Source organism: Vespula vulgaris, chromosome 12, assembly GCF_905475345.1.
Source record: "Vespula vulgaris chromosome 12, iyVesVulg1.1, whole genome shotgun sequence".
Classification (NCBI taxonomy): domain Eukaryota; kingdom Metazoa; phylum Arthropoda; class Insecta; order Hymenoptera; family Vespidae; genus Vespula; species Vespula vulgaris.
In genome coordinates, this window is record NC_066597.1 from 1,521,017 (window position 1) to 1,536,525 (window position 15,509).

General features: G+C 29.9%; 2 protein-coding genes and 1 long non-coding RNA gene across 7 annotated transcripts; 2 read left to right on the forward strand and 1 right to left on the reverse strand.

The window, feature by feature from the left end:
- Window positions 1-1,329: 1,329 nt before the first annotated feature.
- On the forward strand, window positions 1,330-4,347 carry LOC127068165 (26S proteasome non-ATPase regulatory subunit 5). Of its 3 annotated transcripts, none has more exons than XR_007782861.1 (3): window positions 1,330-1,720; window positions 1,879-3,279; window positions 3,888-4,347. XR_007782861.1 is itself a non-coding variant. In XM_051003943.1 (3 exons), exons 2-3 carry the CDS (start codon window positions 1,539-1,541, stop codon window positions 3,209-3,211), a joined length of 1,515 nt encoding a protein of 504 aa, XP_050859900.1. In that variant the 5' UTR covers window positions 1,340-1,368; window positions 1,453-1,538; the 3' UTR covers window positions 3,212-3,370. The 3 variants fall into 3 exon arrangements, 1 of the variants encoding a protein (XP_050859900.1); XR_007782862.1 differs by lacking the exon at window positions 3,888-4,347 and adding an exon at window positions 3,528-3,675; XM_051003943.1 differs by lacking the exon at window positions 3,888-4,347 and having other exon boundaries at window positions 1,340-1,368; window positions 1,453-1,720; window positions 1,879-3,370.
- Window positions 3,694-12,563, reverse strand: LOC127068153 (O-acyltransferase like protein). Of its 3 annotated transcripts, none has more exons than XM_051003906.1 (10): window positions 11,948-12,563; window positions 6,232-6,524; window positions 5,960-6,135; window positions 5,732-5,889; window positions 5,386-5,475; window positions 4,766-5,325; window positions 4,377-4,682; window positions 4,135-4,309; window positions 3,916-4,058; window positions 3,694-3,831 (listed from the first exon to the last, which is right to left on the reverse strand). In XM_051003906.1, the coding sequence occupies exons 1-10, from the start codon at window positions 12,243-12,245 to the stop codon at window positions 3,703-3,705; spliced, it is 2,328 nt and encodes a 775-aa protein (XP_050859863.1). In that variant the 5' UTR covers window positions 12,246-12,563; the 3' UTR covers window positions 3,694-3,702. The 3 variants fall into 3 exon arrangements, with proteins under 3 accessions (XP_050859863.1, XP_050859862.1, XP_050859861.1); XM_051003905.1 differs by having other exon boundaries at window positions 5,386-5,478; XM_051003904.1 differs by having other exon boundaries at window positions 5,386-5,511.
- LOC127068187 (uncharacterized) lies at window positions 7,276-15,134 on the forward strand. The gene is made up of 6 exons (XR_007782867.1): window positions 7,276-8,667; window positions 9,622-9,941; window positions 10,170-11,779; window positions 12,553-12,926; window positions 13,988-14,282; window positions 14,383-15,134. It is a non-coding gene; the product is annotated as an uncharacterized LOC127068187 (long non-coding RNA).
- The last annotated feature ends 375 nt before the right edge of the window (window positions 15,135-15,509 follow it).

Below are 15,509 nucleotides of genomic sequence, written 5' to 3' on the forward strand. Positions count from 1 at the left end.
GGAAAATACGAAGTGATCGTAGATAATGCATGTTCAAAATCGGTCAAAGCTTACAGCCATTTACTTGTATGGTATGGTAAATGAAAGATCGAACAGAGTGTAAACGGTAGCTCGAGTGGTTATATCCGCACTTGACTCCGGAAAGTCGATCAGAGTGCTTGCGTGTTGGACTGAAGTGTTATGCACTAGAAAAGGATAATAGGGAAGAGTATAGGTTGCTTGCGTTATCGGGTGTATCGTACCGCTCGAAAAAAAAAAAAAAAAAGAAAAAAATATGCTACAAAATTTATCACAGTGTTCTATGAGCGTAAGGGAAAAAAATGAAAAATGAAAAAGAAAGAAAAAATATTTGCATAAAAAGAAAAAATATGCAAAAAAGAAACGAGACGATGAAAATTTGAAAAATTTTTTCTTTTTTCTTTTCTTTTTTCTTTTTTTTCTTTATAGAAACAAAGCAATAAAGATATACATATATGTAAAAGAAAGAGATTATAATATAATAATAAGAATAATACTCACAGCGTAACAACTATTGTATTTATTTTGTTTACTGTTAAATTCACTTTAACATAAAAGCATTTTAGTCGGAATATTATCGTTACGATAAGAGGATTATATGTTGCACTGTTGTTATAACATTTTCAATGGGAATCCATTTAACGAGTGAATACAAGTTATAATAACTTTATATGTGTAGGTAGATAACGTATGTTCAATCGTGTGCATAGTTCATTATATTATTGACGCGTTCTTCGTGGATTCTCTCTCTTTCTCTCTTTCTCCCTTTTATTCAGTTTTATTGATATTAATAATAATAATTGATATTGTCACATATCAGAGAATATGGACATTAAAATGTCTGTAACGTTAAATGTCAATGTTATAATACGCATATCAAAACGGACATTGTCTGTACCAATATATTTATTGCATTGTGAGATGCAAAGAATAGAAATAAATAATTCATGAATATTATTATTTGAGTAAATTCAACGAACTAAAATGTTGAATAGAAATGAAAAGTTTTTAATTATTTTAACAAATTTACGAAATAACATTAACAATAATTTTTATAATATGGAATAATTTCGTAGTTTTATTAATTTTGATAATATTTACGAGAAAGATTTATTTGAATAATACATAATTTGTTGCAGGCAGATAAAATTACACCTAAAAGTATACTATAAATTTTTAATACATGTGTGTATAAAAATTGCCTATCACTAGGAGTATATTATGAAGTTAGCGTTTGTTCTGTATGTGACAGTCGAAATCTAAGTAATCGATTGAGAGTATCGATTAAAAAAGTATTATTGATAATTTGGAAACAACAGTGCGAAGAAGGTGAACATACATTTTTTTCATGTAATAATAATCTTATATATAATATAATACAATAATTTATAATAATATACTATTTATTCTTCATTTGAGTAATTTCGTTGATAGAGAAGGCTTAGTCGGCACTAATAGCGCCATCTACAAATATACGAAACATAATTGAAATCCTTATTGTAATAGTCCCAACGCCAACAATGGCGGAGTGGTTTCAAATAAAGGTTGATCGCCTCGTTAAAGTTAACAATAATGAAGAAAAGAAAGACATTTTGACCGAAATCAAAATAAAATTGGGAAGCTGTAATCATGCAGAAATTGAAGCTATTGCTCGAAGCTTGGATACTGGTTCTTTATTTCTTCTTTTCTCATCTAACGACAGGTACGATGACGACGTTGTTTTTCATTTTTTTTTTACATTTAACTTATTAACAAAAGAAAGCCATTTAATAATCTTTTTATCAAACTTATCCAAAGATATTGTATATTATACATCACGTATATCATAAAATTTGTACTTGTGTACATTCTTCATTGCAGAGAAGTCACAGAGCAGATATGTTTAATCTTCAAAACCTTATTTGAAGTATTGGAGCCAGGGGAGATTTATCAAAAATATCCAACAAGAATATACGAATTAATATCTCATTCTGACGTATCAGTTAGATCCCTTATATTGAAGGAACTGTTGTCTACTGCGTCTAATCAACAAACACAACTTTTATTACTTACAGACGTAAATTTAATAGTTGCAGTTATAAACAGAATTAGTGATGAAGATTTGACAGTTGCCACATCAGCGATGTGTGTTATAAAAGAAATCGGAAAGAACGTGAACGGACTGAAAATTTTATATCATGGTGAACCTTTAAGAACGTTTGCCAAATTGGTTGTTAAGAATGATAATGTGAGTTTCCGGATTTATGATGTTATAATAAACATAGCCAAAAATTCGAAGGAAGCTTTAGAAGCAACAATACAATCAGGATTTTTGAACAGCTTAATCAATATATTGCAAGATGTTGATATATTATTACAAATGAATGCTTTGGAAACTTTGACAGAGTTAGCTTTGACTGAAGAAGGCTTGAATTATTTGGAACAACAAAATGTTTTGACAGAACTTGTTCAAAAAATTGCACAAGCTAATGAGAATCCATTGTCAAATCTGTTAATACCTGGCCTTATGAAATTTTTTGGGAATGTTGCAAGATTGTGGCCAAATGAAATATTCTCAAAATATCCAATTGTAGTTTCTTCATTGTTTGAAGTACTAGACAGTGAAAATCATATTATTTTAGGCGTTGCATTAGATACACTGGGTCATGTTGCATCAAGTGTTGAAGGAAAATATGCATTACAAGCATTGGGAGATTCTATGCTATATGCATTGAAAAAAATCGCAGAAATTATTCAAAGAATGCCTACAGAATTAAGAATCTCTAGTATGAATAATCTTACTCTTATTCTTAATGTACAGAATACTGAACAAGATAATCGAATTTTGTCTTTAACAAAGTCATGGTTTGATGCTCTTTGTGATGATCCATTAGGATTGATAGTTGGACTGTCTAAGCAACCATTTGCTGACATCAGATCTGCTAGCTTAGAGGTTCTAGCAGTTGTGGCATCTCAAGCATGGGGTCAAGAGTACATATCTACTTATCCAGGTTTAATAGAGTTTCTCCTTGACAGAAACATTGAAACCTTCAAAGAGTGTAAAGAGACCAAATACAAAGTTGTTAAATGTTTATCTGAAGCAGAATCATATATATTTGATGCAAATACCATGCAAAAATTCAAGCAGTTCGTTAATGAAGGTCCATTCTATGTTGAAACAAATACAGAAGTTGCATTTGAAAGTGCCACATAAATACAGCAGGTGAAAGTGATAATATTATTTGATTTTATGGACATTGTTAAGAAGTACAAGTTGTATTGGTAAATATAATAATTCACAATATTTCATGTAAAACATATAGCTTTTATTTGTACAATGTTTATATGGAACAATATTTTTCTTTCCTTTTTTTTTGTTTTTCTTTTCTCTCTCTCTCTCTCTCTCTCTCTCTTTTTTTTTTTTTTTTTTTTTTTTTTGGGAAACGGTATATTTTTTATAATAGACAATGTGTTTAAATAAGAAAGTGAAATAATTTATTTTATAATTAACAATACATACAAAATTTCAGAAAACACATTTGAAACAATAGAAATGTGTATAATACTTTAGTAATCATATATATACATATATATGACATACCAGTATTGTCTTTCACACAGTTTACAAATTTTACAAAGGAAATGTAAATAATGTTGTATAAATATGTGTATAAAGACTACACAGTGATTAAATAAGTTTTAGTCTTATTGTATGCGTTTTCTTTTTTTTGGTGCAAGAATTTTTAACATGCTTACCACAGGAGCTTCAAAACTAACTGATACAATGAATGATAGGACATAGGACAAAATCAATTGTCCTAAGAAAGTTATCATCTGAAATATAAATGTATATACATATATATATATATAGTTTTTATTAAATGTTACAGGTAATTGATTATAACTTACTAAACTTACCACTGTATCTTTACCCAAATGGAAAGGTGAATCTAAATTCATAGCAGTCAGTCTAATAATTATTGGATGAATTAGATAAGCACAATAAGTCACTCTACTGAATGGATATAGAACAGGTGCTGATAAAATTTTGTTTATATATCCTAGAAATATTTGTACATTTTTGTTTTTATGTGTTTCTCCCTTTATAATTATTAATTGTATTTGCAAATTATTTACCTCCATATCCTGTACTACATGCAATAATAATCCATGCTAAACCAAGTGCCCAAGCACTGTGGCTCAATGAGGAATAAGCAGCAGCAGTCACAGGAGCAAGTTCAGCTTCATATAAGCCATATAGTAAACTTAAAAGACATGCAGAAGAAAGTAACCACCCTATAACCACTATGGCCTGTAAATTATAAAATTAAATGTTCCAGATAATTTCAAGTTATTCTTATTAATTGATTTGGTCTCACCTTTGACATTTTCACTTTACAATCAGTCTTGAAAAGAAAATATCCTACTGACATTCCAATTAAATATGGTCCTAATCTAGTCCATGGTTTATCATAAATTTTATCAAAGAGAGCCAGTGGGTCATCCGAACTTGGCATATGATTGTTAGCAAGAGCAATGTACCCTGTTGTTAACCAAGAGCTCACTAATAAAGTTATAACAGCAGATGCTGCAATCTTAAAGTGATTTGTAGCTAATACTAATATTACTCCACCAACAATATAGAACTGTGTATCATCTGCAACATACCAACTCCAAGGCATACACTGCAAAAAAAATAAAAGTGTTAGTATAAATATAACAATGTGTAAAAATTGGTAAAAGTGATTGAAGAAATTATTTCACTTACCATTTGGTCTACAGGAAACAGAGTGTTGATGTAAAGTAAATTTCTCCACCAGTAATTAGGGCAATTATAATGATCAGCTGTGGGAGGTTCAAAGACAGAATTGAAATAAAACCATTTCATAGAAATCTCAACTACACCCAGAATAAACATATACGGCGCTGTAAGCCTACAAAATCTATAGACAAGTAACCCAATGAATTTCAATGATCCAGCAACAAAACCTTTTGTGCCCTGAGTGAGTTTATTCAAATCTCCTTTAGCATTGGTTCTGAAGTATAGAAAACTAACGAGTAAACCACCCATGAAGAAAAAGGTATCCACACTGAAAGCTCCATTCGTAATTGTTTGAAAAAGAAATTTTCTTTCCACAACTTTTCGATATTCCATGTTATCAGAGTATTTAAAAACCACTATACAAGTGTGTCCAAGTATGACCCAAGCCATTGATATTGCTCTGAGCCCGTGAATGGTACTGATCGTATCTCCTCCAACGTTAGAATCGCAGATAACTTTTAAATTGGAAGGAACAGAAAACGATAATAGTAACTCTTCAAGAACACCTGTAATCAGAGTATTATTACTGGATAAGTTTATTCTTTAACTATATCGTACGAACTTACTAAGTTTATATATTCCTTCATTGGGTGATTGCAAAGTACCCTCATGATCATTATTGTTATTGACTGCTGTGGACCCATTGGGAACTGTATCTGCTAGAACAGGAAGGTAGACCATACCTAGAAATTCTACGAAATATAATAATGATCGTCACTCTCTCTCTCTCTCTCTATCTATCTTTCTCTGATACTGTTCTTATCAGTGATTGTAAGCGTTGGTCATTATTTACTCTCTGTTCTTTTTTAAAAAGAAGATATTTAATATCGTTTTATATTTAATCGTATCACATTCGAATACAATTACAGAGAAGACAATCAAACCAATAGCAATGAGAAAATCTGTTCTTACCATTTAATGTCTTTGGATTTCCATTACTAAGTTGATCAAGCTTTCCATGTTTCTCCAAATCGTAAATCATATTCTTTTTACGAGCAACCATTCGAGTTAAATATAAATCATATCCAGAACCAGCTATCATAAGAACCAACACTACAGTTGTGACTCCACTAAAATGATAAAACGTTAATGAGATCTTTTCGAATCATTGATAAACGCGTTCTACATTTATAAACTTACAAGAGAATCCAATAGACAGGATCAGAATACATGTCGTATAAATTATGCTGATCTCTGATTTTTTCAATGACTGAATTTTTACCAGCGATATCGCTGGCTGCAAGTTTTGCTAGAACGGCTACGTCAGCCGAAGTACAAGAAAATGGTAAACAAACTCCGATATGAATCAGTCTTGTCTGAAATTATTAAAAAAAAAAAAAAAAGTTAAATCATCATAGATATAATTAAATTTATATATGTAAATGTATATTGTATATTTAAATATTAATTACCGTGGGCGATAAGGTTGTATTTATAGAAACTCTCATAATATAGAAACCTAATGGATAGGGTGGTTGATCTATGAAGGTCTGTGTTAAGAGATTAGTACCACTCAAACCAAGGTTTCCTTTTTTATGCGGTTCTGTATTAAATTCTTGTACTTCATCTATTGTAGATGTAGATGTAGGTTTTTCATTTTTTCGTACATAATTTTGACCGATGTATTGACATTCAGTCGCTGATCCAGTGAAGTATGAATTACCCCAGAAGAAGCCATTAGTGTATCTACCCGAGGCATCGTCGACTGTAAATAAAAAAGAAGAAAAAAAAAAAGATTTAAGAGGATTAACTTTTACGTAAAAAAAGATGAAATTATATTTCAGATTGGCAATAATTTATATTTTAGATTTAAAAGAGAAAAGAAGCACATGAGTATTGGCATTTGTAATGTAATTGTGATCACTTGTTAACTGATCAAAAGAGATAGTTATCTGATATTCGTGTTACACTCGTTGGAGATATGATATATAAGCATTATGGGATTATTAAGAATTATAGAAAAGAACGGTATGAAGAGCCTAACTCTACGCACGTTTCTAATCAAGTAAGACTTTCTATTCGGGAAGTGAATACGACGTTATCTAACCGCATACCTCAAACTTTTCTGGGATTTGTACACGTAAACTCTCTCGTACACTTCAAGATCGTATTATAGTTAATGCGAATTGTGCGGTTAAAAGCTACATCATCGTTGTTACAGCTACGGAAGAAGCTAAAACTCATCGTATTTTTATATGAAGATACCAAACTTCCTTAAATAGTTGCTTTCAAATCAATAGTTTTATATATCCACATATATATATATATAACGGCGGTATTATAATATTTGTTAAATATTTCTTCAATTTATTTATCTTTATACAATATATACATTTTTTTTTACAGGTAGTCGACATTATCCATAATAATATTTAATACATATAACCGTCAAATGCGGAAGATATTATTAGCTATGCAAACTTTGTGAGACCTCGAAACTCAATACGTGGGTAGAATTGAAAAAGAGTTTATAGAAAAAGAAAGAAACGAATATTCTATTCATTTATTTCTTTTTCTTCAAAGTCAAGTTCAATTTAGACACGTGACGCGATTTTTTTCCTGGTTCAATACGAACATGATACAAACAAAGCAAATTCTCGAGGAATTTTTAAAGTCCACGATGAAATTATACAAGTAGTAGTATGTATATTGTACATTTATGAACGGCGAAGGGAATATCCGTTTCGTTTTACGTAATTAAGGTGCATTGACATCTTCAAGGCAACAAGAAATATTTAACATAGAGACTAAGAAAACTATCTTTAGATTTTTCTATAAAAACAAAAAAAAAAGAAAGACAGGATGTCAAGAAATTTGATATATCACAAATCATGAAAGATAGTAAATCATATTGTGGCTTGCACGACAATATATAACATAACCGGTTTACCACAAGGACGTTCTCGAAAGAAACCTTCGTTAGCAAGATTTTTAACTCGACTAAAAATTCTTGAACCCATTTTTTAAATAAAAATTTCGTTCTATTTTGTAATTTCTCTGTTGTAATTTTACAATTGATAATAGTATAAAATTTCATTATGATTAAGATTATTTCTTGCTTCAATTTTGAATAATATACATGTATAAATGTATATCATGATCTGTTGGATGAAATTAAAACGAACGATTTCTTATCGATGAACACCGATCAATTGGTCAAGGTTTATTACAATCTATTGATTGTATAATCAATAGCGAAAGTAACATCGAATGTGAAAGACTTTCTTTTCGTCTTTGGAAAGTATTGCGAGACCAATGTCTACTCTACTAAGCATATCCACTTCATTAATATAAACGATATCAAAACATATTCGAACAGCTGCCTTAAAATAAGCGGATATTGCCAGATGAAATTAATTTATATTCATTTGATTTCATAATGACAGAGAAAGAATATTTTAGTGAATAAAATATATAAATATATTGCATTAACAAAGAAATTTTGATGATCTTTGTTGTACGTTAGTTCAAAAAAAGAAAAAAAAAAGAAATCAAACGATATAAATATATCATCATTTTCTGAAAAGATAATTTAATAGGACGATTATATTCAAGATATCAAAAGATTATTTTTTGCTATATCCTTATAAAATGTTAAACGTTTCATTTATTTCTTAAGAAATCTTTCGATCGAGATACGTCTAACTTTCTCAGGGTCAATATTGTCAAGGTAAAATATTAAAGTATAATTCACTAAACGTTTCTATCATAATGCATATAGGAAGACTGGAAAGTCGTTCTACAATTTGATGTCGGTGAAAATATCGGTCAACCATCATCGTCTCCATTTATAGTCGACAGTGAATTAGGCAATGCGTATTAGAAGTTACTTCAGTAATATTCAAGTGGTATGTATATATATATATGTGTGTGTGTGCGTGTATGTATGTAAAGAATGAAATTAGACATATGAAACGAATCGCGTAGAATGTACTTTCAAATCTTTCGTTTATCTTTTCAAAAAAAAAGAATAGATGAAAAGAAAGTTTCTTTCAAAGTATATACCAAATTATGGAGAGTGGTTTATTTCAATGGCAGTAAATATTTTAAGAGAGTCATAATGATAAAGATAAGATGAGACCACTTTCACGCTTGCCGATAATTAGATCTAATTAGGTTCTATTCGCTTCGAGAAATCTGCAAGTTTTCGTTAGTACTTTATTCTAATTATTGTAAGTTTATGTGCGCGAAATAACTTCTTTTATTACAAGTAGATTAGAATGTAAAGTTTTCTCTTCGTTTTTTCTTTCATCTTCAATTGCACAATGGCTTTTATTTTTTAACATAATACATTTTTATATTGTTAATTATGAAATGCTTATTATATAAGAGATCCATTTTATACATCTATAATATAAAATCATTATTCTATCTCAATTCTATTTGAATTTCATAGAATATGTTTAGCATTTATTTTTAAATATGCGTGTTAAGTCGAACAATTTTTTGTAGTTTGAAGTGTTGCAATATGTAAATTACGAATGTAAATCGAATCGTAGTAATATGCCAAAGAAGTGTCAGTATTAATGAAGATCATCCGGGCGAAATTATATCTTCAGTAAAGGAATTGCGACGTGGATGAATGTTCCACTCTCTTTCTCCATTTTGGTATTAGATATAGTCATGTAATAATAATAATAATAATAATAATAGTAACAATAGTAATAATTGTTTTTTTATAATATTTATAAATTTTTATTCGTAAATATATAAACATCATGAATATATCAGATATAGATTCATGTATCGTAAAATAATTCATGAATATAAAAAAAAAATTAATTCTTTATTTTTTATTTCAGATATGTCAATAATGATCTAGAAATCATGAAAAAGTGAAATTGTCATAGCGTGTGCTCTTGTATTATATTTGAAAGTTTAAAGAAAGACCAAACATACACAGTCTAAATGTCATAACGGTAATCTCTAAGACGTTTTCCTGATGGTAAAACGATGCGGTGGTACCTTTCACCTTTCTTCGAGCAAACGAATTGGAGTTTCCTATGACGATAATCCCGAATACATGCTTATAAAGAGGGAAAGTTAGGTGGAACATACGTATGTGTGTTCCCTGTAAAGAAAGCGGATGTCTAAGTGGCTCATAAAAATATTCCTTCCTAAGGTATAAGATAATTGAAGTTAAAAGTGAAAATGAAGTTATCAAATAGATCATAATTATTTTAACTTTGTTTATCATAAAACATGAGATATCTCAACAGGACTTGTTTTTCTTTTCTTTTTTCTTCTTTCTTTCTTTTCAAAGAATTTTCTTTTTCTACGATATGTTAATCTTAACATTTTGTTTTTTTAATATATTTACATATTATATATATTTTTTTTTTTTTTTCAGATAAATCTGACACGCACACGTGCGCGAGCACGGTCTTATCTTCTTTATCTTGCTTCACGAAGTTGTTTATATGCATAATTATTGACAATATTATCGAGGAAAAAAGAATTTGCTATAAAAAGTAGCATTGACCGAGGAAAGTAAAACGTCGAAAGCGACTCCGACTCTCGTCGTCACGTCGACTGGTCAGGCCGTTTCTCATAAAGCCGTTCGTGGTTATACGAGCGTTTCTTTGTGTCACTAAAAGTGAAACCTCACGATGAAAGTGGGCAAACCAGGAGGAACCCTATCTGGCACAGAGGAAGGCTTTTACTTTTTTTTTTTAAGTTAAAATAATTTTGGTCGACGAAAGTATTGCATCACGTGCACCTTGAAATCTGTATGAATATGCTTTTCATGTTTAAAGAAATGTCACTTTATTCCTATAAATAGAGAATTTCTATTCTCTTCTCATTGATCCAATTATAAAATAATATACACACACACATATATATATCGTATATATCTGTTAACGCATTTAGAAACGTTATCACTTGTGCATAATTTCTTTATTCAACGATAATCAATATCATTTGATATTCCGTGAATGTAACTTTGCTTTGTCAACGATTATCGATTGCCGACGGTACAATTTTAATTCACATATAACTTGCTTAAATATCAAATAAATATTTGAATTAATGATAACAATTCAATAAAATTAATAATAACATATTCATATACATGATAAACGTTTCAATAATTTTATTTAGCAAATAATAATGATATTTTCCAGGTATTTGTTTTCAGATAGAATATAATCATTGATTATATATATATGTGTGTGTGTGTGTATGAATACTATGTGAAAGAACAAACACCCACGTAGAAAGTGTATTTATTGGGTATCAGATATACTTGAAGATCAAGTGGGCGAAATACTATTCGTGCATTCATGCATGAATTTAAAAAACTTTTGTTTCCTATTTGTCCTCGAAGAATGTAATTTTTTTGTTCCAGGATTATTTTGAACAATGATTCAGAAATATGAAATGTGAAGATTAAGAATTAATTCCAATTTTAAAGTGATAAAAAAATGAAAAACATTGTGTCTGAAGATATATATTTGTCTAAATCTAAGTAGTAACGGTTTATAATTAGTCAGGCGGGATATCTACGAGCATCGCTATGACATAAGTAAATAAATTTTAAATAACTTGATTAAATTCAAGATTCTACAGAGATGGAAACCAGTTTTCTGCTTAATTTATTTTAATTAGTTTTTTTTTTCTGAATATATTTCAACAAGTTTTTAAAGTTGAAAATAATCAAGACGATGTATTGTCTACTTGTGAAATCAAATAATAAAGGTATTTTGCAATCGTAATAAAATGGATAACAAAGAGAATTCATTCTCCAAAAAAAAGGTGATATCAGGAATGAAAAATTGTATATGGGTCAATAATTATGGTTAATTAGCATGAGATGCTTGTAAACTTTCTATTGGTATAATAAATTTTTGTTTTCTTAGTAGGTGTAAGCGAGTGCCAAACAGTTTCATAATACGCATACCAAAGAGAAAGAAATCTGCGGGTTTGTTAAAAGGAGAAAAGCATCAAATCTACATATAAGTATGTATTTTCATGCATTCATTATAGAAATGTTGTGAAAAGACAGAAAGAGAGAAGAACAGAGAGAGAGAGAGAGAAATGACAAAGGTAAAGTTACCAAATTATTATTGAGAAAAAAAAGAAAGAATAGTTTTCAATTTAAATTTTGTTTAAATGTATCAAACTCACCCTTGAGTGCCCATAATTCCTGTCTCTTCAAACCCTCGATATACCTGCTTATATCTTTGCTACATTGTTCACCAACCGGATATCTTCCTTCAACCCAGTTTTTTACGAGATTACGACCACTGAAAATATCCAAAGCCTCGGTTAAAGTCGTCCAATTTGTATGCGGATTCTCCACGATATCTGGTAAACTTCTGGTCCGATAACTCGGAATCACAGTATCTGCATAATCAATTGATTTCTCAGTAGAAATTCCAAGAAACACGTAGAAAATGATGAAAAGTCTTAAGCGATTCTTCATTTTTCTCACTTTACAACGATATAAATATTTTGGACAATTATATAGACGATAAGGAAATAATTTATTAAGAGATCACTTGATTGTGCTAATCGTCATAATTGTTTATCACGAAAGTCTTTTTCTTCCGGTACACTGTAATTGAAATTATTAATCGTTTGTTTCCTCTCTCTCTCTCTCTCTCTCTCTCTCTCTCTCTCTCTCTTTTCTTTTCTTTTCTTTTTTTTTAGGACAAGAAAATACTCTTCGAACTTGGAACACGAAAAAAAAATAAATAATTTGTTTTGCTCCAAAATTTCAAAACTTCCAGTCAAGTGAACCTCTGCGGTAACATTTTTTGATCTCTTGAAGATATAAATTCCTGACTGATGTACTTCCTTGGAATCATAATTCCAGCAAAATCCGAAACGATCCTTAAATGGTTCTTTTCTCTTGGAGATTCGAGGATCACGCAACTGTTCTTTGTAATATATCGGAAGATATATTTGTGGAGTAGTATCGATCGTTTCCAAGACTGGTTCCTTTTTGCTCGATGACCATGGATCAACTGTATCGTCCGTTTGCTCGCCCGTAGAGAAATGCTTTTCGTTCGAGTCAAAGCGCGACGGTATAATAAGGTGGTAGGGAGGAATCTCCTCGTAGTAAAGTAGTAAGACAACAAGAAGTTGTTGATCGGTTAACACGGTAAGGCTTTCTACAAGGTGCAACAAATTTTCTTATTTTATGAATATATAATTAATTAATGAGTATTAATTGTATAAATTACATTTCTTTTTTCTTTTTTTTTGTCAAATATTCTTGTTATAACAGTTACAATGTCAAGTTGACGATTTTTAAATTTCGATATTAATTAAATAATTTTTTACAATGTTCGCAAATTGAAGATTGTAACGTTAACGTGTCGAATCAATAATCGCAGTATTACGATTATACCGTTACATTAAATCATTTCCTTCATATTTTCTTTCATCTCAACGATGAGTTCTAACTCTCTCATAGCTTCGCAAGTCACGATCATGTATAACAGCCAAGATCATCTATGGAATCGTTACTTAACAATCTTTCAATTCGACATCCTCTTTCTCAACGATGATTTTCCGGTTTTTCTTTTTTTTTTCTTTTCTTTTTCTTTCTTTGCAAAAAATTGTTTAAAGCGGAAGAATGACGAAAGTTCTGAAAGTGTATCCTGGATGACAAAATATACGTCAAGCTGTGATCTTTCTAGTTTCTTGTGATTATATCAGGGTAGATCTTTGATATAGAATAATTTATGTAATAGTTTTAAAAAAGGAGAAGAGAAGAGGAACCAAGGAAAAGATTATTTTTGCGGAGTAACACTTGCGAAATCGTGGGAAGAGTTTCGTATAAGTTGGTTGATAGCTAAACGACGAAGACTAAAAGTTTCACTAAGAAATTTCATACTATTAAACGATCATCTATCTTTCTCTTCCATTCGTTGATAAATACTTATTGTTAGCTACGTCATTCGGTTATTCAGCGAAGCCGAAACATGTTATTTTTTTATTACGAGCCCTTTAGTCTTTAACGTGATTCATGCGCGTGCTAATCAAATTCAAATTGTACTTGGATAGTCGTATAGATAAAAAAAAAAAAAAGAAAAAAAAGAGTCAAAAAAGAGACTACAAAAAATTATCTTTTGTATTTAGGACTTGGATATTTTATCGAGACAAGACTATTAATTAATTCTTCTTTTAATCCTTGTTTCATTTTTTTTCCTTTTTTAGACCGCAAGCTGGAATTATAAGAAAACCACATGTTAAATAGGTGTATGAAAACGAAGAATGAATAAAAATTGATTAAAATTCCTGGTAACAAAGTGGTTTTCCTTGAATTGATGTAACAGAGAAATGATGTAAATATTCGCTAATAAATATCGAATGACTGGTTTTTATACATCATTAAATATTAACTCGATTGATTACAATAATCATATTTAAAGTGAATGAGAATAATGTAACGGTCATTAAGACATGCTCTAGAAAATTCCTAATTTTCCACCTGATTCATCGTTTATTCAGGGTTGGTATTGTTTGTTAATATAATTTCAATAGAAAAAGAAATCTATCGTATTAGTCTTGTAATATGATCCATATACACAATATTATATGTACATATACAGAATTACGTCAGAGTACAAGTTAGCTCATGCGTTAGAATGCATCGCTGCAACTCGTCCAACTCGAGTTGATCTTATTGCAAGTCTCTGGATAAACCACTTTCTCGCTTTCTACAGGAAATGTTTTGGTACGTTCGAGGTTCTCATTTAGCTAATCATTTGTTTTGACAATTTATTAACTATTTTATTAGCTATTTTATTTTTTTAAAAGCTCACTTGTTAATCTATGACATAATAAAGCCAGGTAACTGAATTATCAGCTTATTACTTTTTTATAAATTGATAACTTTTAAGAAAGCTTATTTTTTCTAGATGCACGTAGTTTGCATATTTGTGGTAGTTAACGATCCACGTGCCTGACACATCGTTCTAAAGGAAGTAGTTAAAAGTCATTGTGAAGAACATAAATAAGACAGCCTCTTCTCCATTGTGTGATAAAATTTTAATTATGTTGGTTAACGAGCTACTTCTAGACAATGATCTTTCTCCATTTGTTTTTGTCCTTTTAAGAAAATACATTTTAATGAGTTCTTAATTCTAACTTTAATGACTTCTTTGTATTTCCTGCGAATTTCACATTCTGGAAATATCTAGGCTCGCTAATCTCTATGCTTTAGCAAATAAGTCGAAATGGCAAAAATTAAAATGATCGAATTTATTTTATTAATTTGCAAAAATTATCTTTTATTTATTTATTTTTTTTTTCTTTTTTTTTTCATTATAAATTCGCATTTTGTTTTCAACGTTTAGAAATCGATTAGAAAATTTGTAGAGAAGCGAAATGGATATAATATTATTGAATTAATTGTAAGAAATATTTGAAATTGTAATCAAACATCGACTGAGAACACTTATTGTATTGGAGAAGAAAGCACATTTCATTTTGCGGTATCATTTACGTAACGCCATTACGTTTGATTCATAATACAGGTAGACATTAGACTGTTACGTCTGTAAAACGTAACGCTTATTATTTCTATGTTGCACGCAATTTGACGTGTATCTAAAGAGTATTCGCGATTTAATCGTTAATATTTATGCGTTAGTAGATCAAACTGTCTGCGATTAATGATCTTTCTGTAAGGTATAGATATTTTCTAATCAGTATACACTTATACTTTTTCGTAAAC